This window comes from Trachinotus anak, unplaced genomic scaffold, assembly GCF_046630095.1.
Source record: "Trachinotus anak isolate AG129_WGS33_773 ecotype Australia unplaced genomic scaffold, CSIRO_AGI_Tana_v1 ptg000015l, whole genome shotgun sequence".
NCBI lineage: Eukaryota > Metazoa > Chordata > Actinopteri > Carangiformes > Carangidae > Trachinotus > Trachinotus anak.
In genome coordinates this window covers 36,888-60,276 of record NW_027273866.1, presented here as the reverse complement: position 1 = coordinate 60,276, position 23,389 = coordinate 36,888, and the positions used below count along the sequence as shown (strand labels likewise).

Here is a 23,389-nt window from a genome sequence, read left to right as displayed (position 1 = left end):
TTAACATCAGAGTGTTGGACAACTCTTCACATACTTTACCCAGCGTGAGAGCTGTCAACTTTATTATTTGTTTTTACGATACAGTGTGCATATGATTTACAATGCAGACCACTAAAATAATGGTCAGGGGGTGAATTACTGTGAGCCAAACTGCCTGGAATTTTGCAGCGATATAATGTAGTGCATTTAAAAAGTATCCCCGGGGAAATATCAGTCATAGAAGTCATCAGTGTCGTCGTTGTTTGTGTTGAAAGGTTGAGGACGTAAGGCTGCTTCAATCTCAGCGTTGCTATCATCCGAGTCCCCCCAGAAAGCTATACAAAAAGGTACACAGAAAAAAACATAAAAGGCAACATTATTTGAGGACAATGTTTACCGCTCCATGCTTCAAATGAAGTGTAACCTTTTACATCTTCTACATAATTTTGATATCTGGCCAATTCTACACTATCTTTATAACCATTACAGGATTTGAATACACTAAAGCGAAATCTTACCTTGAGTTTGGTTTCATAATGAAAATGTTAACAGTCTACCTTTCATACACTCTAAGATGTGCTTAATCTAGGTCTTCTTCACTCATGGAGATAAATTACATCTTGGGTCATCTGATCACAGCTGTAAAAATCTAAATGTTGGTGTGATTGTTAAACCCAAAAAGCACATAAATTGGGGTCTAATTGCTCAAGCCACATTCAGAAGCTTTCATTATTCATTTCTTTTTTTTTTTTTTTTTTTTATGAGCTGCAGCTCAGGTCTAAAGAAATGGAAGCGATACTTGGGTTCACTTTCATAATGAGTGTACTGTAGCAAAAGATGCTACTTAAGAAGAACTGAGATTAATTCAGATACCAACTCCCATCTGCAACTTAAATCTCAGCTGGATCTAGAAACAATCTTCATTTAAATGGATACAAAAATATATATACATTTCATAACAAGGATTCTTACCTAACTGTAAATGATTAGAATCAGTTAATTATTTATAGTAGTTAATAAACTGCCCAATCCTTGGGCTTTTGTTTAAGGTTTGATCAGTAATGTAAGAGTGCATATTTTTTTAGATAGTCATCAGAGGATTAAGTAGTGCTTGCTGACAACATAAATCTAAGCTTTCTAAATCTAAATCTAAGCATTTGGCTTCAAGGTCAGTTTTTTCATTTACACATCTTCAAAAGGCATGGCTGCATTTACAAAGAAATTTCATTTAACAGTTGATGTACTTGTGAAACTCAAAATTAACAATAATTTCATACTTGTTAATGCATGAACCCTCTCTATCGTGATCTGCTTGATGTAATTAACCTTTTTTTGATAGTGTCTTAACACGCAGTTCAAATGACTTTGTCTATACTCACCTTCTGACCGTATAGCAGAATGAGCCTTTGAGCAAGTCTTCTCCCTCCTGGAAACACAGAGACAGTTAATAGCCTTGTAAAATCACTACCTTTGACTTTTTTGAAAAGGACCCACTACTTTACAGCAAGAATAGCTAAGAAGAAAAAATTGAGGTTATCGTTTCACGCAGATATAAAACAACATAACTGCATATGAAATAAACTAGTTTAGAAAGAATTCGCTAGAACTGGTTCAAGCAAAGTATACAAAAATAACCACAGAGGTCATACAACTGAGAGGCTTACAAAATCAATCTACTGTGGACAAATACTACAACTTTATGACAAAAATGGGGGTGGGTGGGTGGGGTATTTGCTGGCTAAGCTCAGACAGTACAGCAGAGGGAACTTCCTTGACTCCTGTTCTAATTGTGCCAAAGGACTTCTACAAGGCCCTCTTTATTCAAAAATAGTCCAAAGACAGGGTTGCCAGGTTCCCATAGCTCTGGTGATATCGCTATGTAAATGTGTGCCCTCCGAAAAAGGCTTTGATCTACCTCAATGCATATGCAATAAGCCCCCCCCCCCCGCTTCCACTTTTAAAGGCCTCCTCTTTAATTTACATCATCACAGAGCCTATTCAAAACCCCACAATATATCCTCATCATCTCCCGGGTTAGCATACATATCCATATGGCTTATTTGTTTGGACTTTCTATATCGAGCTGTGCTGACGCTATTGTTGCAAGGAGAGAAAAGATGCATGCACAGTTTTAAGCAGATGAGCTCAAGCAAAAAAACGTCATGTGGTGTGTTCCTCCATCTGCATCAATTCAAACCCATGACCTCTCTGATTGTCATCCTCTCAATCACCCTCATCTCCTCATCTCTCCCTCAGCTAAGTCTTGGCACATGTGACTGTACATTGAGGATAAGGACCAAATTACTCTGGCTGCGTTCCAATTGCCATCTTCTAAACTATATATTGCTGCTTTGTACCACTCAAGGCAGAATGAGAGAAAAGAGATGCACCTCCCATCTCAAACTGTGAGCAGATTGCTTTGTGCTATAAGCAATATACAATAGAGCCAGTACAATCATTAGATTGTAATCTTTCAAATGTTTATATTAATATGCTGATAGGACTTCTTACAGGACGTTTGGATGGTTCTTGCCTCTGTTCAGGCTCCACACTTAAAATGCTACCAAATCAAAGCAGAGGCTAAGTAAATAAAGAAGTTCCAAGTAAAACAGGAAAAAAACACAGTGACATATCATTCACCTATCTGTTTGTTGTGTTTTGTTGAAACAGAGGTTGCCAAAAATGTGTGCTTTAGTAAATGTATAATGTGATCTTGTGAAAAACACACATTTCGGTGAAAGGAGAGTAATGCAGACAGTGAGCATCTTTCAGTGTGGCCTATTTCGAGTCCAAAATTATGGTAGATAGTGTTTTTGGCTCGTAATATCTCCCTCAACTATGTTATGTTTAGGAACAGCAAATGTGATCTTTTTTACTTGCTACTGGCCAAACAAGACTGACAGATGGCCATGTGCAAAATGATTTAAATGAAAGAAAATATCCTGATTATGTACGAGTTTTTGTAGGTTTACAATCCATGTAGTTGCATATAAGTGCTTTAATATACAAGTAAATTGTAAAAATGACTTTTTATAGAGTGTATAAAATCAAAAATGTTTTGCTGCTTTTCAGAAATAACAATAAGAATATTTTTTCTCTCAAAACTATAGCACAGAGTCGTGATATATTGACAGTGTATTAATGGTGGACACATGTAGCTGGAATCTACATTCAGCTTTTTAAACTGAATAAGAGCTAAAGTACAAACGCTGAAGCACAAAAACCACAGGGACTAGTGCATCCATTTACAACTGTTAGGCAACACATCTTGACCAGACCCTGCAGAAGCAAAAATACAGCAATAATCTATACGATTACTTCCTCTCCTTTGCCACAATAATAGCTGTTACGGGGAGTAAATTGGGCTTTTCTTTTCTCGAACTTCATCCCAGAATGGGAATGGACTATCAGCTGTTCCACTTCAGTGAGGGACAGGGCTGATTTCAAGACAGGGCTATTACCATAGAGAGCCCAGTCTGGATCTGACCCCACCAATCTAATATTCCGTTTCCATAAACATTATGCCAGTTCATCTTCTGCTGAGTTTCCCTTAATTGAGGCAATGATCTGAATATGTAAGACTGGGCTGACCAGTGTTTTACAAGCTCTGGTAGACAGAGGTGAATGTAATGTGTAAAATGATGCAAATTACAGCTATTGTAATGTCCTCCTTTTTCCAATGCCTCGCTCATTCTCATTCTCTGGCCTTTGCAATCGTTTCATATTGTTGTTTATCTCATGTTTTAACAGTTTTTGTGTCTGCTGCAATCCACGACGACCTTTAAAATTGTATGATGAACTTCATACACGTTACACAACTGGACCTTAGTGGAAAATAATATATTTTTTGGAAAGGTTTTCCATTTACATATTTTGAAATCATTTTCAAATGAGGTTTGTTGTCACATGTTTTCGGTCAGGTTGTAAAAATACTGGCAGCGAACGCAGTGACCCACAATGGGAAAAAACAAATTCAAATGATCAAATTTAGGACAATCATGTGACTACATGTCTTAGGCACATTGTAAGGGTGAAATTGGTACCAATGGTGTAGAACAGTGAAACGCAGCTTACTGAAATCTGAGGCACTGTGATATACAGGATACGTTTGGACAGTATTCTCTACATTTTTTAGAATCAGAGCAGAATATTTCCTTTTCCTTCTTTGCAACATTTTGCTTTATTTGTCCCTCAGATCTTGTCTCTGTTTTACTGAAAACTACATCTATTGGTATCTCTACTATACTCTACAACTACTAATGCACATTTCTGAGAAATACAAGTGTTGTTAGATGAGATTACTGTGTCAGAAAGAGGCCTGTGCAGCTGAAACAACATGCCATGTTGAATATTTTTATGTACTACTGTTATAGCAGCACAGAAATTTAGAAAAGTGCAAAGGTTGCAATCGCACATCTAAACTGTTTTGTCTGTTTTACAAGAATGTGTCCAGTGTTGTCATTGTTTTGACAAAAACATCCAACAGCACATGGACAAAAACATTATCATACAGAACAACACTGTCCTCTCAAACTGTGTTAATTGCCAGTGTAAGACTGGAATCTGTTTATTTGAGTCACTGAAGACAGATTTCACTTATAATCCTATAATCACATTTGGGAATGTGAGGACTATCAAAGCAAATAATGCTTACCAAGCATTTAATACTGGCTTGCATACACCGATGGCTAGAAAACTGCTTTTATTTACCCTGGCTTTTTTTAAGCTCCTGCCACCCACGCACAAATGCTAATAGCACAATAGCACTTTTGCGCAGCGGTGCTTGTCTAAAGGTAAAGGGAGACCCATCACCTCATCATTCCCATCAACTCCTACTCCCATCCCAGCTATGACCCCACAGAAACATTGTTTAGGCTCCGTTTAGATGTACTCTACCAGGCCTGAATGGTAGCAGGATATAGCCCTCAGTGGGGGCAAACAGTGAGAGGCAACTGTGAGTGCACTGTGAGTGGGCACTCTCTAACATGTGAGTGCTCTCTGCTGGCAATGAGTAAGTACTGCAACTCAGAGGAAGAGGCACTGGGCCAATGATTTCAACAGAGCCTGCTCTCCTCCTGACTGGTGGCAGTCTAGTGGAGACAGCCAGTGCAAGGGATGGCTGAAGGACAGATCATTCATCTCATGTTACCTTTTTTTTGTACATTGTAACCTATGTGAGCAAACATTTGCTGCCTTGTCCAACACACACGCATCAGTATCTGAAGAATGTGAAGAAAATAACCCCAACCCTAACCCAACAAAACATCATCAGAAACTACAACCTAATAAATGACCAAACCTGAATATTTTATCCACCTTTTTTGCCCCTATCTCCCTATCACAACTCATTTATTTGACAAAAGTGATGTTTGCTGTGTAGACTTTGCACTGACCTGTAAATAAATCCTAAGACTATATTGAAATGAGCAAAAAATAAAGCTCAGGAAGCACCTAAAGGCCACCGTAATCAGACGTTCTTCAGTGGTTGCAGACAGCCAGTGTAGGACAGTGACCTCCTCTGGCTGGAGCCTCTAAATGCTGCCTTCCTCTACAGTCACTGCCTTGTTTGACCTGATTTTAATGGTTTTCTCTGGTCTTCAAGGAGAGGATAAACTAATTTACTGTCAAGTAAAAAAGCCATGGAGATATTCTCCAAACCAAATAACCACAGAGGTACAGTGCTGCCACATGCCTGATGGTGCGTCCACCGTCATAAGTATCACACTGCTAAGTAATACATTTTCAGTTGAAGTGTTAACATGTATTCTCATTGACTCACTGTTGGATTTTAGGCCAGGTCTTTAAATCCCTCTTTGTCCATCACTGCCTCTCTGTCTCCCTCTATCTCCCACTCTCTCTTTCTACGTCCCCTCCCCTCCACCGCTTTCTCTCAGCTCATGTCCCTCTCACCCCTCCATCCCTCCTCCCAGTGAGCTGTCAGAGATCCATGCACATCACCTCCTCAGAGAGAGAGGGAGAGAGAGAGGGAGAGGGAGAGAGAGAGAGAGAGAGTGAGAGCTTCTGATTTTGACACTCTGAGTGATTCAGGGTCGAATGCTTGAGCACATCCTGTTGTCCAAGGCAAAGCTGTAAACCACTAATTGTTGAGTCAAGGTTTTTGTCAAGCAGGCACTAGGCACCACAATCATCACACCGGCTGATGGCTGGAGGATTTTGTTTTGTGTGTTTGTGTGTGTGTGTGTGTGTGTGTGTGTGTGTGTGTGCGCACGCACACACATATGTTCAAACATTTTTTTAGGATCAAAAACAGGGAGGGGAATAAGAAGGTATTAAAAAACCTAAAATAAAAATAAGAAAGGAGTGGCATCTGAAATGCCTACAGTAGAAAGGAGCACAATGATGCTTTGCACGAGAGGAAGCAGTGGCATGCACTCGCATACAAAGGGGAACAAGTGGTCTTTACATGGAGTGCAGCTGCTTATTAAGACTCACTCCTTCGTGCATTATTCCTTTCATCCCCACTCAACCACAAAGTGATTTTACTTTGCCACTCACAAAGACAGCAAAAGATTTCTAATGGACAAATCCTTAATAAATGTTGCAGATCAGTCGCTTCCCCACGACTTATAATACAATAAACAGCACATTCTATAAAAGTATTGGACTGAAAAACACTGTGTGAGAGAGAGCAAGGAAGAGAGAGAGGGAGGAAAAAAAAAAGAATATGAAAGACCTCAATTCTCTCGAACGCCATAATAGTGAAATGAGCACATATAAATGTGTTAAGAGTATCTCTTTGCATCTTGTATAGACTGCATGTATTTAATCTGTAAAGCTTATTAAGGCCCTAGTCATTGCTATGCAAAGCAGCACCCAGTGCTTTTCTCTCGCTTTTCAGCCGAGTGCAGTGTTTGGCCAATAGGACTGGCCCCCCGCCTCTCATTCTGCATTCATAACATGCAACATTTGCACAATGTATCTCTCAAAGGCCCTGAATAGAAGGCCTTAATACTCATGTAAACAACTGCAAACCAATTACTTAATGAATCGGGCCCACACATAATGAGGAGCCTCACAAAGAGCTATAAATGCATTTTTTGCACCAAAGCCTCTGCTTTAAACTACAATCCCTCTGCTGTAGTCTAGGCTTAACTGGCAAATCATAATTATTGTCTAAGACAACAGAGAAGAAGCCATTTTTGTATTTTGAGTCCAGCTCCATCCTCCTTTTGATGTCACTCATCAGCTCGCTGACAAAATAAAGCAAATAATTAACATGTAGCATTGAGGAGGAAGGAGGGGGGTGGGGGGTGGAGGGTGGGGGCAAAACATGGAGAAAGGGCAAGAAGGCGAGAGAGAGTGAGACACAGAGGGAAAGGAGAAGCAGGGCAAGAGCATGCTGCAGAGTTATGCCTCTGCTCAAGTGCAGGGCTTCCAGACCACTTGTGGTAGCAATAAAGCGCGGGAAGTGACTGTGGTAAGTGGAATGCTTAAATCTAAGCGTCCAAGAGAAACAGAGAAAAAACAGGGGGAACTATTGTATGACCAAAGTGAAGATGATGGTCGTGGTAACTCGCAGCTACTTTCTCCCTAACCTTAGTGAGATTAGAGTGTCGGCCATGCATAACTACCAAATTTTACTTGTGTACACAACTTACCACATCTTACCACTGCTCACAGAATTCCCTGTTTCTGTCTTATGCTTTTTTTTCCTTCTGCAAATGTTGTTTAATCACATATATGTGCTTCCTAAGCACATTAATGACAGGGGGACAGACACCATCTGAGAGGGTCTGGGCCTGAAATTGGCTCATGTTTATTAAAGAGGGTGGTCACTGGGGCTGGCAGTGGCAGACATCAGCAGCTATGAGGACCACAATAAAGCCAGCCCATTAGGCCCTTCCCTGGGCTAATAGGCAGACTGGGAGTGCCTGCTTGCCAGGCCAGGGAGATATAGACTTCAGCCCTTGTGTCAGCGTGGTTCCCAGTAATCACATGAAATCAGAGAAGATTATTCCTCATAACGTTTACCCAGCCATTACTACAGCCCAAATGGGTTCGCAGTGAAGAGGTGCTCTGAGGACCCGGCATGCAATTGCAGATTTGATGAAGTCGTGTTGATATTCAAATGTAACTGTGATGGTGTTAGCTTCCACCAAGCTATTTATCATTAAATGTTCTTTTCCAACCCACTTAGGACTCTGATTTGAGCAGCCTAAATGTGTTTCAAGGGTGAAAAATCAAAGGACATTTGTTCTTATCAACACTTGAGTCCCCTTCTTCCAAAACAGTTGTCCCTGATTCTCTTCTTGACATGATCTGTTTGCATTCTGACAACAAGGCTGAAGACAGTCAGATTATGACTTCAATTTATTTTTGTGCTCGCTGTTTTGCTTTTGATTTCTAAAACCTGGCTTAACCCAGCAAACAGTGAGTGAGAGGGGCTTTAGGGGCCTTTTGTCTTTGTAAGCGAGTTAATGGGTGGCGCCCCCTTGATCTTATGGAAATGAACAGGGAATTATGAGAGCAGCCATGCAAATGTACATCAACCACTTTGGTGTCTGGTGGCCCATTTCCTGTGGCCCGCTGAATAATAACAATGTTCTTACCGGGGGTAAGGGTCTTGATGTGAGGAGCGTTTGGCCCTCCCCAGGTCCTCTTCATTGCCATGATTTATTCCTTAAAAGAGCAAACAGGGCCAGATAAAAACCATTTGGTTTGGACGTCTCATCACAAGCTAATTAACAATGCATATTTATATAGAAACTTATGGTAAGGCTAATGAGAGACTGATGTTGGGGTCTCTTGATATGCGCACATGGTAATGGGAGAAGACCATAGACCATATTTGTTTATGCATAGTATTTATAGATTATATATATACACAATAAACGTAGAACTCATTCCATGCACAAGAACATGCCACCCCCAAATTCACCTAAAATCTTGATTTAATGAGATGTTGAGAATTTGGAGGACTGAAAATGAGACTGTGAGCCAAAAATGGTTGAGAAAACTTGGGCTAATAAGATAAGATTAAATAATAAGATAAGATAATAGCCTTGGGCTTTAACTGTCATTTGGCAAACATCTATGTAAATAACACATGTTGTCTTTCTGTGTGCCCTTATGTGTGGTGAGACCATATGCCAGTGTTGACCAATGGTAAGGCTCCAATTCCTCGCTACTTTCCTGGTAGAGTGGACCGCATCTCTTACCTGAGAGGGCATCCTCCTCCTCCTCCTTCACCTCCTCTTCAGAACTCTGCAGCCTTTCCTGCATGGCTGATTGTTTAAGTAACTGATATGCTTTTGTCTCTGTTCAGGGACACACACACAAAGTCACTGTCAAATATTTGCTTAAAACCCAGGTTTCCAACTTTCAGGGGTTTCTGTGTTTGTTGAGACAACACGCTTCAGTAGCTGAGTCTTTTGGTCTCACTGCCGTACAGAGTGTCTGAAAACACTGCGCTCAATCAGCTAAGCTGTTGATTCAAGCCTACAGTATGTAGCAACAGTTTCCATGAGACAGCAATCAGCATCTCACATTATCTCAGCATCCCCTAACAGGAAGGCAATGATTGATTTTCTGTTTTAAAAACACTCATAATTACTTTCCGGCACACTAAAGTAGGTATCATATTTGAGAGGAGCACGGAGACTGTGCAGGCAAAAATCAGCAGAGCAGAAGTACATAATAAATGGGCTGTCGTTTCAATGATGTGGCTAAAACACAGAGCAAATCAAAGGACGGAGCACAACTGTGATCCTGTATGACCAAGTCCTACCATTTTTAACTTGGTTTCAGAATATAAGATACTACTTTTAATCATCAACATATGAGGTTTACAGTGCATCTGACAATCTTCAGTGATATTCCACCCACAGCACTTTACACAGCCACAGCTTTTACATGCAGTCTAAAAAATCCCACTAGGCCTACAGCTGCACATGTCCTGCCAATTACTATTAGTTCCAAGGTCATGGTATTTGATTGTGACATTGATGTCGCTCAACATAGCAAAACCCTTTTCTTGCAAAATCTTTAGTCATGTCTTTCTTTCTTTTTTTTTTTTTGCTGGTTATGACTCTTTTGATTAAGTGCAGCGATTGGAAACTGTACTCATTTTGCTGGCTGTGCACCTCAGGGATGCAGGCACATGAAACACCCAGTAGGAAATCTGATAGCCAAGGGTAATATAGGATTGCTTTACATTTCAGAGGTGCAGCTGAGGGATGGGCACACCAACTGCTTCCAGAATGCCTTCACATCTAGTATTTTTTTCGTCCAGCCTTGCTGGAGCATTGTTTAGAAGATAATGAGAAGCGATGACAGATCTCTTGCGCTTCCCACCCTGGCGTCCTGACAATTAAAGCAGCTGCATTATGCCCGGCCATCGAATTATCAATTTTGCCAGAATGCCTCAGACCAGGCTGAAAACGCGGCTAGTGTTTTCTCGGAGATAATTAGAGAGAACTAGCACAGCTCTTCAGGTGGGACTTTGACCCTGGATTCACCTTGATCATCCTGCCTCAGCCATTGCGTAAAAGAGCCCATTATTCACTGCAGTGGGAAGAAAACAAACCACAACATAAGGACAGTGTGAATGCTGGGGCACCAGCGATGCCTTTTTACCTCTAATAGGAACACTTTCCACAGGGCTTTCGTCCTGGCTGTCCTCTTCAGTACTTTGTAGTTCTGTAAGAAAGGGAAGCGCATAGTGAGAAGCAGTAGCAGGGAGGAAGGGAGTCTCGGGATAGAAATAGGAATGGGGGGTCTTTCTTTAGCTCTGAATAGAAGGCTGTATGAAAACTGGGCTGTGAGGGATTCATAAAAAAGCTCTATGGCGAAATTGATTTCTTTCAAAAAAGGAAAGTTTTAGTTCTCTGCAGAGGTGGTTCACAAAAAGTAGCAGTAGTCTACATTTGTTCCTATTAGTGGCCTTGTTACATATTACTGTGCAGAGACAGACTTAACTCAGTGTGGAATGTTTTGGAGTTTTGCGGGAATCTACTTGCAACTGTAATGAAACTAAATCACTTGCCGAAAGGAGAGTTTTTAATTGTTGTAAAATGCAGCCATTCTTCCATAACTAATTTAACCAAAACCCAGCATTCAAATACTGTAGTCTAATTAGTATTTTCACAGTGTATTCACACTGATAATCTTCAGTTACCTTGAATCCATTGCTCTTGCATTGGCCTGGCAGGCCTCACAGCACCGTCAGCTCGGAGAGAAGGAGGACCACATGAGGACGACAAGTCACTCTTGTCCTCTGCTGAGGGGCACTCCTCACTGGACCGGGACAGAAGTGTCCTCAGCAGCACTTTGGCCTGCAAGCAGCACAAATTAAAACCACATTCTTAATTGTTCCCATTTTGTGAAGGAAGTGTCAAATTGAACTCTTGGCGATTAGGCAAGTCATTTACTTGGCCATGGCTGCTCGCACAGAGGTGCAGTTGTAGTGTGTGTTCAAACGCCGAGAGAAAATAACTTCTCTCACTCGTTTAACCAAAAAATGATTATTTCGCACACTTTCGCTCCTGCTCCCCCTCTCAATCACACTTTTTTTTTCTTTTTTTGCTCTCCCTCTCTTCTCATCCATGAGATTAGAGAAGCGCCTAAAGAATGCAATCACCCTGGCGTTAATGTGCAACACGTTCCAGATATCTCCTCTCTTGGCTGAGAGGATTGAGACAAACTGCTCTCTTCCTCCCTCTCCAGCTCATTTTTATCTCTGGGGAGATGAGGATACACAATTAAGAGGAGCTGTTCCGGGAGATGAGGAGCAGGGAGATGCCACACACCGATTTCCTTTCTCTCCTTTTTCCCTCCCCCATATCAAATCCTGCCATCATCATCTCTCTTTTGTGATCAAAGACTGCCTCTCAGCCTCAGATGGCCATTTGCAACTTTTAATGAGCACTAATATGGAGGGGATGATCAGGAGGATTTTGACAGTGACAAACTTTAAGTACGTTGTAAGTTGTTATCAGTAGGTCGCAGTGAAGATTGACAATGTACACGCTTTCATTTTCTGAGAGGGGAAGAGACGCAAACACATGCCAATCTGAGCTTGCCACTTGGTATTTGATGCTGCTGCACAATAAAAACTGTCTTGATCCTTGTCCCCGATATCCGTCTTTGTTCTTTTTTTAGATTTAGTCAAATGTACTGGGAGTTGAGGGCTCTCGCAGACCCACTGCATTTTAAATATCAATGAATGCAACTGTTAGCACTTGAATATTCAAAGGGCCTCTTTGAGTGTGTGCATGCGAGCTGCATGCTCCCATTTGTCGGAGTAGCCAGGCTGTGTGGCAAGACGTGAATGGAAATTTCTGTTTTCTCTTGTGTGTGGAGGGTAAGCTGTTGTATGAGAGGACAGAGAGGAGAGGGAGAAAGAAATAAAGGGGGAGATGGAGAAATAGAGGGAGGGAGAAAGAAATAGATGGGGTAGATGGAGTGAGAATGAGGGAGATAAAGGGAGAGAAAGATTTTCACTCAGGCTTTTCCTGATGCACTTGGACACAGTGATGGAGATGGCAGTACCTCTCTTCCTTTTGTCAGTTCATATTTTCAAGAGGCTCTACAGTCTCCCTCTTTGCCTCACTCATTGTGTCGGGGACACTGGAGCAAGATCTCCAAGCCACAAGAACCTCCACAAGATGAGTCGGCAAAAATTAATAACGCAAAAAACCTGCGTGCATATATGATCATTCATTCCTGCACATAAAGTGGTACAATTTGTGAAAAAGTGGGATTCCTGACAAATCTCTTGACATTATCTTTGGGCTCTACGTGTGAATTTTCAGAGGAGTTTCTTTCTTTGTTTAATTGGGCATGATCTGCACAAGGTCAATGAGTGGGAAATTTAAAATAATCCTGTCCGTTGTGGAGAAGGTCCAAATGGCTCCCTCATTCAATCGGACACAGCTGATGGCTATACTTTTGGCTAATACCAAATTAAAAGCAAGTGTTTCTCCGATGAATACACCACATGAGATCAAAGACGCCAAGCAGAGGCTGTAATTTGCGATTAGCGCATGGGTCAGGATTTCCCTTCTGTCTAGGTCAACGTGTGTAGCAATCTGATGAGTAGGCAGCCAGGGCTTGGTTTCAAACACCAGACACAAAGAAGGCACTTAGTACCAACTGCAGCTTCCTTTAAAAACATGCAAAGAAACAAAAAAAGGAAGGAAAAAAAAAAAACACTCGCCTTTTTGAAACGAAGGAAAAAGAAGCCATTTTTCTTCTGTGGTCATCTGTGTGTGTTAAAGCCTGCTTGCTTTAGGGACAGGGTGTCTATCAATTGCAAGTGTGTGACCTCCTATTTGTGTGTGTGTGTGTAGAGGCAGTGTATGTGCCTCCGACGCTACCTGGTGGCTGTAAGTGGCATGGCGCTCCAGCAGCAGCGGCGTGAACAGCTGGACCAAGCGCTCCGTGTTGAGGACACGGCGCTCCTTGAGCAGAAGGGCGTGCTTGAACCAGCGCTCCCACAGCCGAGCTGCATCAGGAGGGAGGCTGGTGCTGTGGTGAAGGGTGGGGGTGGGATTGGTGGGATGGGTGGGATAGAAAGAGAAGGCTTTCTTATTGAATACACAGTAGGACATCTGAAAACAAGCCATAATTATACCTCCTTGCAATGAAATAGTCTTTGATTATCAAGAAAACTGAGGGAAACAGATAAGTTTTACTAACTTCAATTATGTGAAGAAATTAGAATATAATACATTTCAGCACAATTTTTCCCCAACTCCCCAAAAGGCTGCTTTCTACGTCATCTTGAAACACTTCAGAAGATACAGATCATTAATGAATTCCAGTTAACACTGAATAGACGGAGACAGCAACATACAGGAATCTCCTGGTTGAAAACTGGATAAAAAGGTCGAGAAACCAGGAGGCATTTCCACAGGAAAGAGACTGACACTGCTAGATGTTTTTCTTTGGACTGAGTATACAGCAGGAAAGGTCTCATTGAAATCAATAGAGTAGTGAAGCAGAGCATGGATTTGGCTCAGAGTACAACTACTCATTATCCAAAGGACTGGAAGTCACAGATAGGGCATTTTAATTTACTCATGACATTCACAGATGCAGTGTTACCACATGAGGTGACACCAAAGATGACCTTTACATTTGTGGACAAGGGAGACAGTATCGAATGGTAGCATGCAATATCTCAGCGACTGTTGAACTGCATGCCCCCTCCCCCACTGTCTGGTCATATAAAAAAAAAAATGCACAGGGAGCTCTCTACTCTTTGTCTGAAAAGTGGAATTCGCCTTTACTGTACTCTGAAAAGCAGAGAAACGTCTATTGAACTCTGTAGCTTTCAGAATATTGATATTTGTGCTCTGAGTTGTACCATTACAGCACTATTTATTATGGGTGTAATGGAAACACACACAATATACAAAACTATATCACAGACAATGTTTTATGATATAACTATATATTTTTTTTCTTTTTTCCATGATTGCAGAAGTTGCAGTTTGTTAAAATTAAGTGAAATTAAGTGAAAAACAACATTATATAATTAATGCAAACCTAATAATGCAATTGTAATACTTTTTATGATCCCACAATCACACGACTCAATTAAAAAGTACAAATAAATACAAGGAAGGAAAAAACACACCAACATTAGTTTTTGGTGTTGGATACTTAGAGAAACCAGGAGCCTTACCTTATTTCATTAGGCTCAAGGCTCGACTGGTGAGATCTCACTAGGTCCTGTGGTAGCAGGCAGCCCTTTGCTGTGCTCCATGACAACCTCTGAAGCTCATGAAGGACGACTGCTCCGCATGCTTCAAGGTCCTCGTCATTCAAGCCTGCTCCAGCGTTACAAAGGCTGCCCAATATATAGAGAGCAGACAGCTATTGCCATGGAGCACTGGGATGTTTGCATAGATGGGAATAAATATATACTGGGTTTAAAAAGAGCGAGAAAGCTTTCCTTTGCGAGACATTTGTCTGCACTTTACAACGAGAACTCCAATTATGGTAAATTAATCATGCTATGAAATATAAAAGGCTTATGAAAAATAAGCCCAGTCTAATGAAATAAATTCGCCATCCTCAATCTCCCTGACTTCCAATAACAATTCGACAGGGTGGTTACTACAACAATCCCCTGTGTTTGAAAACCCCTCAGAAATAAAGACGTGTGCATGTCGGTGATGACACTTCATCTAAAGTGAGAGCCCTTGGCAGTAGGATAATATGTTTTCCTCATCTGCACAAACTGCTCTATGGCCATTACATAAATATACATGGCATTTAATTTCAACAGGGAGAGATAAGATGGTAAAGTCTGAGGAAAGACAGCAAGCGGATACCTGATAAGTCTATTGAGTTGTCTTTCATCAACTGAAGAATCCCCATACACAGTGGTCCACTCATCACAGAGTCGTCCTTCGATGCTGTCTAGCAGATTAAAGAGTCCTTCCTGGGAGAGACTAAAATAAACATTACCCATAAATGTGGTGAAAGGAAAATAGAAATGGAGGAGGTCATGTGATCAATATGCCTGTTATTTGTAAAGAAAAAAAATCTGTGATACATTTTTCCAGGCAATTTCCTTGATGCACTCAAGGACTGCTGGAGGAATCTGATCATTAAAATGCTAGCCCCACTATACAGGACTTCAACAATTCAAAGCCTGTCTGTTAATGGTGCCACATGTAATAAGAGATTGTATGAGAAAGCTGGCATTCAAAACAAGAGCTTGTAGAATCAGATGCAGTCAAACTTGAAACCAGCTATATGGCAACATAAAATGGCAAAATAAACTCATTATAAATATGTAATATTATTCTAAAAAAATATACATAAACAAATTTCTCTTTAGCACTACCATCATCTCACACTTAAAAGTGGAAGGAAATAAGTTCAAAACTAGAGGGGCCTCTTGATGGTTTCTTTTGGTGAGCGATTTACACTTTAATCTGATGCTGGGTGAGGCTGCAAAATGAGAAATGGATGTCTAATGCATGTGGATATTGGGAATCCATCTCTTTCTTGAGCATTAAGCTCTGGGTGGCCCTCATTGAATTCTCCCAGAAACCCCAAGCCGAGAGATCCTGAGCCCCCCTACATAAAAGGGACCAAAAAGAATTTATGACAATCTGTAATGGGCTCCTGGGTTAGGGGTCAGCAAACAATTGCTCCCTCTTTTTTGCAGGTTGTTTCCTGGTAACATCCTGATTAAGCTAGCAGCTTGAATTATATCCATGACATTCTGTAGTGTGCAATCCGTCTGTGCTAAGTCCTCTTCAGTGTGGCTGAAGTAGCATAGGCAAAAGCTGTCTTTTTTTCCCTCCCTTATCAGTGTGGGCCTTGAAATAGTCATCTTTCTCTTTCCACTTTATTTGTCAATGCTCTTCAAAAAGAGACCTTTAGAGAGGGAGAAAGTGAATTAGTTGTGTTTTTCTGCAAACCTCTCTCTCTCATTGTATTGTTGCCAGCTTTCATGTCAAGGTCTCCAACCTCACTTTAGATGCTGCCGTTGTCCGCATGTCGACATCATCAGGAGCGTATTGTTAGCTAGGAGGAAGAGGTCAGCCTCTCTGCAGCGATATTGCTCTACAGTGTACAGTACCGACTCTGGGGTGATTTACCACATGGAATGGCCTCACCGTTGAGTGATTGGTGTCAGGGGAATCTCACTGTGGTGGCAAAGACAGCAAATATAACACACAAAGGAATGGAAAAATAGACCACAAGTAATACCAACACACTGAGCGCCGCTATTTCAAGACTTGCATTGGATTTTTAAGAACCCAACTTTAATTGTATGACATGCCATCCCTAATCGAGCAGAACCATCCAGCAGTTCAGGGACGACATATTTAAAGAGCAGGACACAGTGAGGGCATTATGACGGGTCTCGAAGAAGAAATCTGAAGGATATTCCAGGCGTATGCTCACCCCAGCCGTGCCGGAGGAGAAATATAATGGGATAATCTAATGAATTGGCCAGACTTGTTTTTCCTGACTGTGTGCTGAATGGAGGGAGCGATGTAAACTCTAACCTTACCAGAGAGAGAGAAAGGGAGAGAAAGAGAGGGAGAGGATCGAGGAACTTTACATCAAAGCCTCTGGTTTTCTCCCTATACACAGAAGCCCTCTGTGTTAACAATGAGAGCTGCAGCCCCTGCCACTGGGTCACCGACACAGGCTAAATGCAGTCCTTCTTGAGGTCAGAATATAAAGACTATAGTAGACCACACAAACATGCACAAACATGCTACACTCCCAGAGAGAAAATAAAATCCCTCATACTACAATCAATACATATATAGACCAGACACATTTTTAAAATAAGCATATCAGACTAATCAATGCTCTGAAATGTTCTTTGTATGAGTAGTTACAGAAAATGATGTATTGGGTTTCTAATCTAAAAAATAAAGCATAAAAAAGTAAACAACCATAATAAATGTAAACAAGGACAGAAACATTACAACATTTAAAACCTCGGGTTGTCCCTGAGAATATGGTAAAAAACAAACAAACAAAAAAAAAAAAAAAACACAGAAAATAAAGTTTTCTTCTTCTTTTTCAAGAGCATAAGAGGTCCTGGTCATAAAATACTGTATATTGTGAGGAAACTGCAGAGGCTCTGGAAGCAAACATTCACATGGGATTTTCTGTCGCTCTAACCCCATCCAAAATGATCCTTCAACTCAGAGGCCATCATCACGCTAAGGATTTGTGGCTGTAAGTGCTGTCCACATGCCCACCCTCCAGAACACTCTATGGTGCCACAAATTTCCTCCTCCACTGGGGACTGCCTGAGGTCTCTCAAGCAGAAAATTGCTCTGTTACAGCATTATCTTGGATTAGGGCAATATTGTTGGTGACAGGTCCTGAGCTCTTCCTATAAGATGCATCACTGCCACCACCGCAGCTGCTGCTGAGCTACAAAGAGCACGGTGGTATGGACTGTGACTCCCACAATCCTCTCTGTCACCCTCAGATGTGATGGTGGCAAGGAGGACTGTGCGGTGTCTTTACCCGCTCCTATCATCAACAGCCCTCTGTGGTCCAGCATGGCCATGCAAAACATTCTCCTTTCTTAGCTTGCTTAGCTTTACATCTTGAAAAAAAAAAAAACCTGAGTGCATTTTGCAAGTTTAAACAAGAGCACGTGCCATAAAACAATGAAAACATTAAAGTTTCTCTCTCTACTGAGTCACCTTGAAAATTCCAGACAACAAAGTAAAGCCATACATACTATACCTTTCCAAGGTCACTGCTGAAGATGTGTTCTTGGACCCATCAGAGTGGAGGGATGATTCTGGACTGTGTTGATTGTGATCTTCACTCCCTGCAGAAGTGACATTTCTCTCAGGTTCCACACCCTCTGGTAGATCCTCCTCCTCCAGCTCAGATTGAGTCAGAGAAATGGACAGGTCACTGGCACTGCTCTCAGACAACTGCACATCAGAACTTGGTGTGCTGCCACTTTCACATCTATCTGAATGTAAACACAGCACAAAGCATCACTTGGCTTAATTTAAATCCTCAAAAGGAGAAAATAAAGTGCTTTCAACTGTGGATCTCAGGAAAGACAATTTAAAAAACGTTTCAAACCTGGTGGATCTTGAGCTTCTTTTCCAAAAGTGGTTTCAGGCATCAAATGGCTGAGACCTCTCTCTCCAGCTTCCATTGTGAGTGGCTGATGAGCCACCTCTTGGGAGTTAGTGTGTTCTGCAGGGGAATTCTTAGCCCTCATGGGGCCTCTGCTGCTGGGAGACAGATTCTTCTCAGGCGCCGTCAAGGTCACCAGAGGTGAAGGTTCTTGTTCATCATCACTTCCAAAAGGCACACTGCCAGCTGTGCCTGTTAAGGCACAAACAGATGGGAGCGCCGCCATCATTCTTTCATGTTTGTCACTCAAATTACAGCCGTCAGGGGAATCGTTTGAGCCTGAAATGTCATCTGATAAATGTGCTCGGTTGCTGGTGGCATCCTCTCCGCCAACTCTGAAGTCCTTCAAAAGGCCACTTGGTAGACGTTCGCGGGATTGCATGCTGCGATTGGGTGAACGATGTAATGCTTGGTGTGAGTGTACACTTCTGGTGCCAGCTTCAACGTCAGACCCTCTGGAGGTCTGGCAGTCCATAAAAATTACTGCTGGTGATTGTGTAAAATTCTTAGAGAGGGAGCTGTCCCGGTGCTTTCTATGCACAGCTTTCACCTGTAAATGTGAAAACAATATATATATATCCGTGAAAAATTTTCATTTCTTTCCATTACCTCATTAAAATGATTCACACATAAATACAATTCCTCTAAATTATTTTCTTGAATTTTTTGCTCAGTTTAAATGAGTCTATTTTTAAAGAAATTCAATTGAAGTACATTAACTATCCACTTTACAGTTTTGAATAAGTGTAGCTTATTTGGGCCAAGGTCAGAATTCTTTTCACAACATCTTTCAGAAGAATGTCTCAGGATCAATGTTTTAACTTTTAATCTTATTAGAAATCCTTTAGACAAGTTTTGATTCATGTCTGCAATGTCACCAAGGGGGGGAGAGAGGGAAGCAAAAAAGCCTCCCTCCAAACATAATAACAAAAAGCATGGCTTCTGTTTCTTTTCTGATAAGCGTCTTAAATACCAAACAGTTAGCTGCTTAATAACATTCACTGTAAACCATGCAGCCTGCCCAGCAGATCCACAAAGTAGGTAAAAAAAGAGGAAAAGTTAATTTCTTGGCTGAGTGATTCCATCGGTAGCTGCAGGGCAAAGTAGAAAGTGTTTCACTAAAGTAGCAATTGATTCTTCTATCAATCTGCGGCACGCGTGTGCTCTTCCAAGGAATGTATTAAATATGAAAATCATATCCCGTTATCATCTGTCTCCAGCTTTCAGCCCGGTAAGCTTCCCTTAATGAATGCTGCAGCCTGAGGGACATGCACACTGCAAGCCAATGGCTTGTATGCATAATGGAGTGACGGTACCATTTTGCTCATTACAATATCGACAGGCTGAGGGGGGTTTTGCACACAGTTACAAGTGACTGCTCTAGACAGCATGCTCCAAGTTATTATGAGATGTCTTAGACATTTCATCTAAAAGAGCTTTAACTGCTTTAAGTGAAGGGAGAAAGCAGCTATGGGCTTGAACTACATCGCTTGTACAGATGCACCAGCTAGGATTAGACACCTGTGCTATTATAGATACACAGTTTAAATGTAGACTCCTCTACAGACTTACCAGGCATAATGTCTACTTTCCTTTGTTATTCTAAACCTGAAAACACAGCTTGATAGAACTGAGATTTGCATAAACCTTGTAAACATTTCAAAAAAGGAGGATCCAACTAAAAAAGACAAGAAAAAAAAAAAACAAGTACCATTTTTCTATCATACAACAAAATGTGTAAAAATACACCCACACACACACAACAGAGGTCACATAATATGCAGTAGAAGATACTGCGGGTAAAATTCATGATTATGTATTTTTTTTACAATTATGCTACTTTCAATTATAAATGCGTTTGTTATTACTATACTAGTGGTTTACAATTTATGTTGCGCATACTAGCGTTACCTTTGCTGCTTCAAGATCTTTCTCCATTTTCTTCCTTTCTTCCATACATTTGGAAACCTTTTTGAAAAAGTCAGCCTGCAGGAAATATGAATAAAGAATTATGCACAAACAGAGGGACAGACAGACAGGCAGGCAGACAGACAGATCACCTGCTGTGCATTCTGAATTAATAATGTGAAAAAAAATGCAGAAAGGCGATCATAATATTTGTGACAGGTAAACTGACACTGCATGCCAACACTAGGCACCGCTTGTTATAGTGCTGTTGAATATTATCTGTATGTGGTATAAAAGCGGAGGGTATGACAGCAAAAGTGACAACGTCAAGCATCAGTCAATCACAAAGTGTTTTCCCAAGAGGGTGTCCTCTGTGTAGCTGCTGACCGCCTGTGACATTTTATCTGACCAGCCAGACTAACTGCCTTAATCCCAGCTCCAATTAAATAAAACCTAATCGTCTTGTTGAGGGCACTTGGATTAGCTCAAACATGCCGCACCTCCTCATCAAAACAATAGCAGTTTACAGAAGCAGACCTTTTGCAAAAGTCTTCAGAATCTGTGAAGGCTCTGAATGTCTTGCAAAACCAATATTAACAAAGAGTAGACTAAAACTGTTATATAAATGTTTCCACCTCAGCGTATGTGCAACTTCACTTTACTCACTGTCTATTGGAGAACTAGTGCTTTTCATTGCATTAAACAAAAAAAAACAAACAAAAAAAAAAACATATCAGGGTGCCTTTATAAAATGGAAACAAAGGGCAGCAGGACAACCAAAATCACAACAAACAAGTAGGACTCATAAAGCATCAAGAGGAAACAAACCAACTGCTTGAGGGGAGAGAATGACTAAACCTCTGGAGCACTTCAGAGTCTCTATATTGGGCAATTAACTCAGCGAGTCATAATTAGCCAATTTTGTTAATTTGATATTAAGCTGTCAAGCACTGTCGTTGAGTTTTAAGTGATAATCTGACTGGCTCATTGTTTTCCCCTTCATTCATTTGCTTGTCGTGATAAATTGCACAGTTTGAGCATTTACTATTGTCACATTGAGCAACTGCAAGCAAATATTTCTACTCTGTTAAAATTACAACATAGCATTAAGGCAAATGTGAGTGAACATGCTTTATTAGTAAATACACATTCCTTGTGAAAATTCTATTATATTGTAGATCAGGTGACTACAGATATTGTAGATCTGTGAGTTTATTGTTCTCGCTCTAAAGTCACAGTACATTTGGTAACCTTTTTTTTTTTTTTTTTTTACAAACACACATTATTCAAACATGAATTAATGATAATTAAATTTGATGAAATATTTAAAGTACAAGTACAAGTCTAAACCTGGATCAACCTCAGTGGGTGTTCAGCTTGCTTTTGATATAACTTCATAATGAGAAAAACTACTCCACTGAACAAATGAAATTGTGTGTATACCTTTTGTTGTTGCAGGGGGGCATGGTCAGGACTATATTCCTTCATGCTGATTTCTATGCACTCCACATCTCTCAGAAGCTCAAGGTTTCTCATTTTCGCTCGTGCTTCCCTGTCAGAGATTTCCTTGAGATAACAGCGCAGTTTGGAACACTTTATCTGTGAGCTGAAGGCAGTGGAGAACTATTATTCAAAGGAAATATTATCTAAGAGCATTGTCAAAAAATAAGAGCTCGACTTCTCACAAGAAAAGGTTAAGCACAATATGTTTTAAATTTAAATATAATTCTCAGCTCTCATATCATCCTAAGCTTTGCTGTTTTGACCTGGCATGTTAATATTTATGAGAATCAATTTACAATGAAAACAAGATTGTTCTGCTTAAGAAAAGAGGCACTGTGCCTGTAACATACTTGAGTACAACAGTGACATTTATGTTGAATAAAATATATGCCATTAACACAAATACCTGGACCTTTTTTTTTATTTTTACAACTAAAAATTCTAACATCTACTGTTACTACAACTATACAGTGTGTAAAGTATGCATATATAGATATATAAACGTATCGTACATTTTGAAAAATAATTTAATATGAAATACTGATTTACATATATTGAGGACACTACTTAAAATGTCATATAAATTACTTAATGTGACAGTCAAGGGATAAGAATAATGTAAGTTTAACTATTTATAATGCATAGTAATTTATATAACTTACATTCTTTTGTCAGATCTGGAGTAAGCACACAGCTCCCTCTCCAGCTCCAGTCTCCGTTTCTCCCTGCACACACAAGTGAGATAAACTGTCACACACACACACCACTGCAGCACTTCCTTGGTTTGCCTCGCTAATTATCAGCAACATTAACGGTACTTATCTATTTACTCATTAAAGAATTGCACCGCATATGCTAATGCTGAATCCGGTCTGCGTCCACACAAAACAGCACTCGCTTCATGGGAACTCCGGCTCAAACGCGGACGCTAATGTTTCACAGTTAAGTGACGCTAGCTTTCCATTCACTTACATGCAAGGTCCACCACAACGTTACAGTTGTTAGCTACAGGTAGCGTCCGAGGTAAACAGGCTAATGAGCTAGCTAGCTATATACAGTACCCCAGTCAAGCTAAGTAGCTAGCTGTATGTCCCTGTGACAAGCGGCTGCGGCAGGCTAGCTGGCGGCAGAGACCACAACTCAACTCCGCGGTCTACACCAGGCGGAGTTCACGGTAACAACAATAATGGAAACCTCACCTTTGATGCATGATTTTCTGAACTGATGTTATCTTTTCATAGTAGTGGTCCTCGCTGCGAGCTATGCTTGTCATTTTTTTCGCCCGCTTTGGCGCTTATGCAGCGCCAAGAACAGGAAGGAGGAGAAGGAGGAGGAGAAGGGCGGCTGGTGTTTACGTTGGTTACCATGGAAACCGCTTCCC

At 40.9% G+C, this 23,389-nt stretch overlaps 1 protein-coding gene across 1 annotated transcript; it reads right to left on the bottom strand.

The window, feature by feature from the left end:
• On the bottom strand, positions 1 to 23,387 carry kiz (kizuna centrosomal protein). Its single transcript, XM_071498207.1, has 15 exons — positions 23,208 to 23,387; positions 22,671 to 22,733; positions 21,949 to 22,111; positions 20,509 to 20,583; positions 18,541 to 19,147; positions 18,187 to 18,424; positions 15,282 to 15,401; positions 14,630 to 14,794; positions 13,317 to 13,467; positions 11,117 to 11,273; positions 10,576 to 10,638; positions 9,159 to 9,257; positions 8,550 to 8,619; positions 1,359 to 1,405; positions 1 to 314 (listed from the first exon to the last, which is right to left on the bottom strand). Exons 1-15 carry the CDS (start codon positions 23,279 to 23,281, stop codon positions 211 to 213), a joined length of 2,196 nt encoding a protein of 731 aa, XP_071354308.1. The 5' UTR covers positions 23,282 to 23,387; the 3' UTR covers positions 1 to 210.
• Positions 23,388 to 23,389: the final 2 nt, after the last annotated feature.

Excerpts from the sequence above, each read along its gene's own strand:
- kiz (XM_071498207.1), bottom strand. The coding sequence starts at position 23,281 with ATGACAAGCATAGCTCGCAGCGAGGACCACTACTATGAAAAGATAACA. Across the intron at positions 15,402-18,186 it reads TCAGCAGTGACCTTGGAAAG|TCTCTCCCAGGAAGGACTCT; the intron begins GTATAGTATGTA and ends TGTTTATTTTAG. Across the intron at positions 11,274-13,316 it reads ATGCCACTTACAGCCACCAG|GCCAAAGTGCTGCTGAGGAC; the intron begins GTAGCGTCGGAG and ends TGCTGCTTGCAG.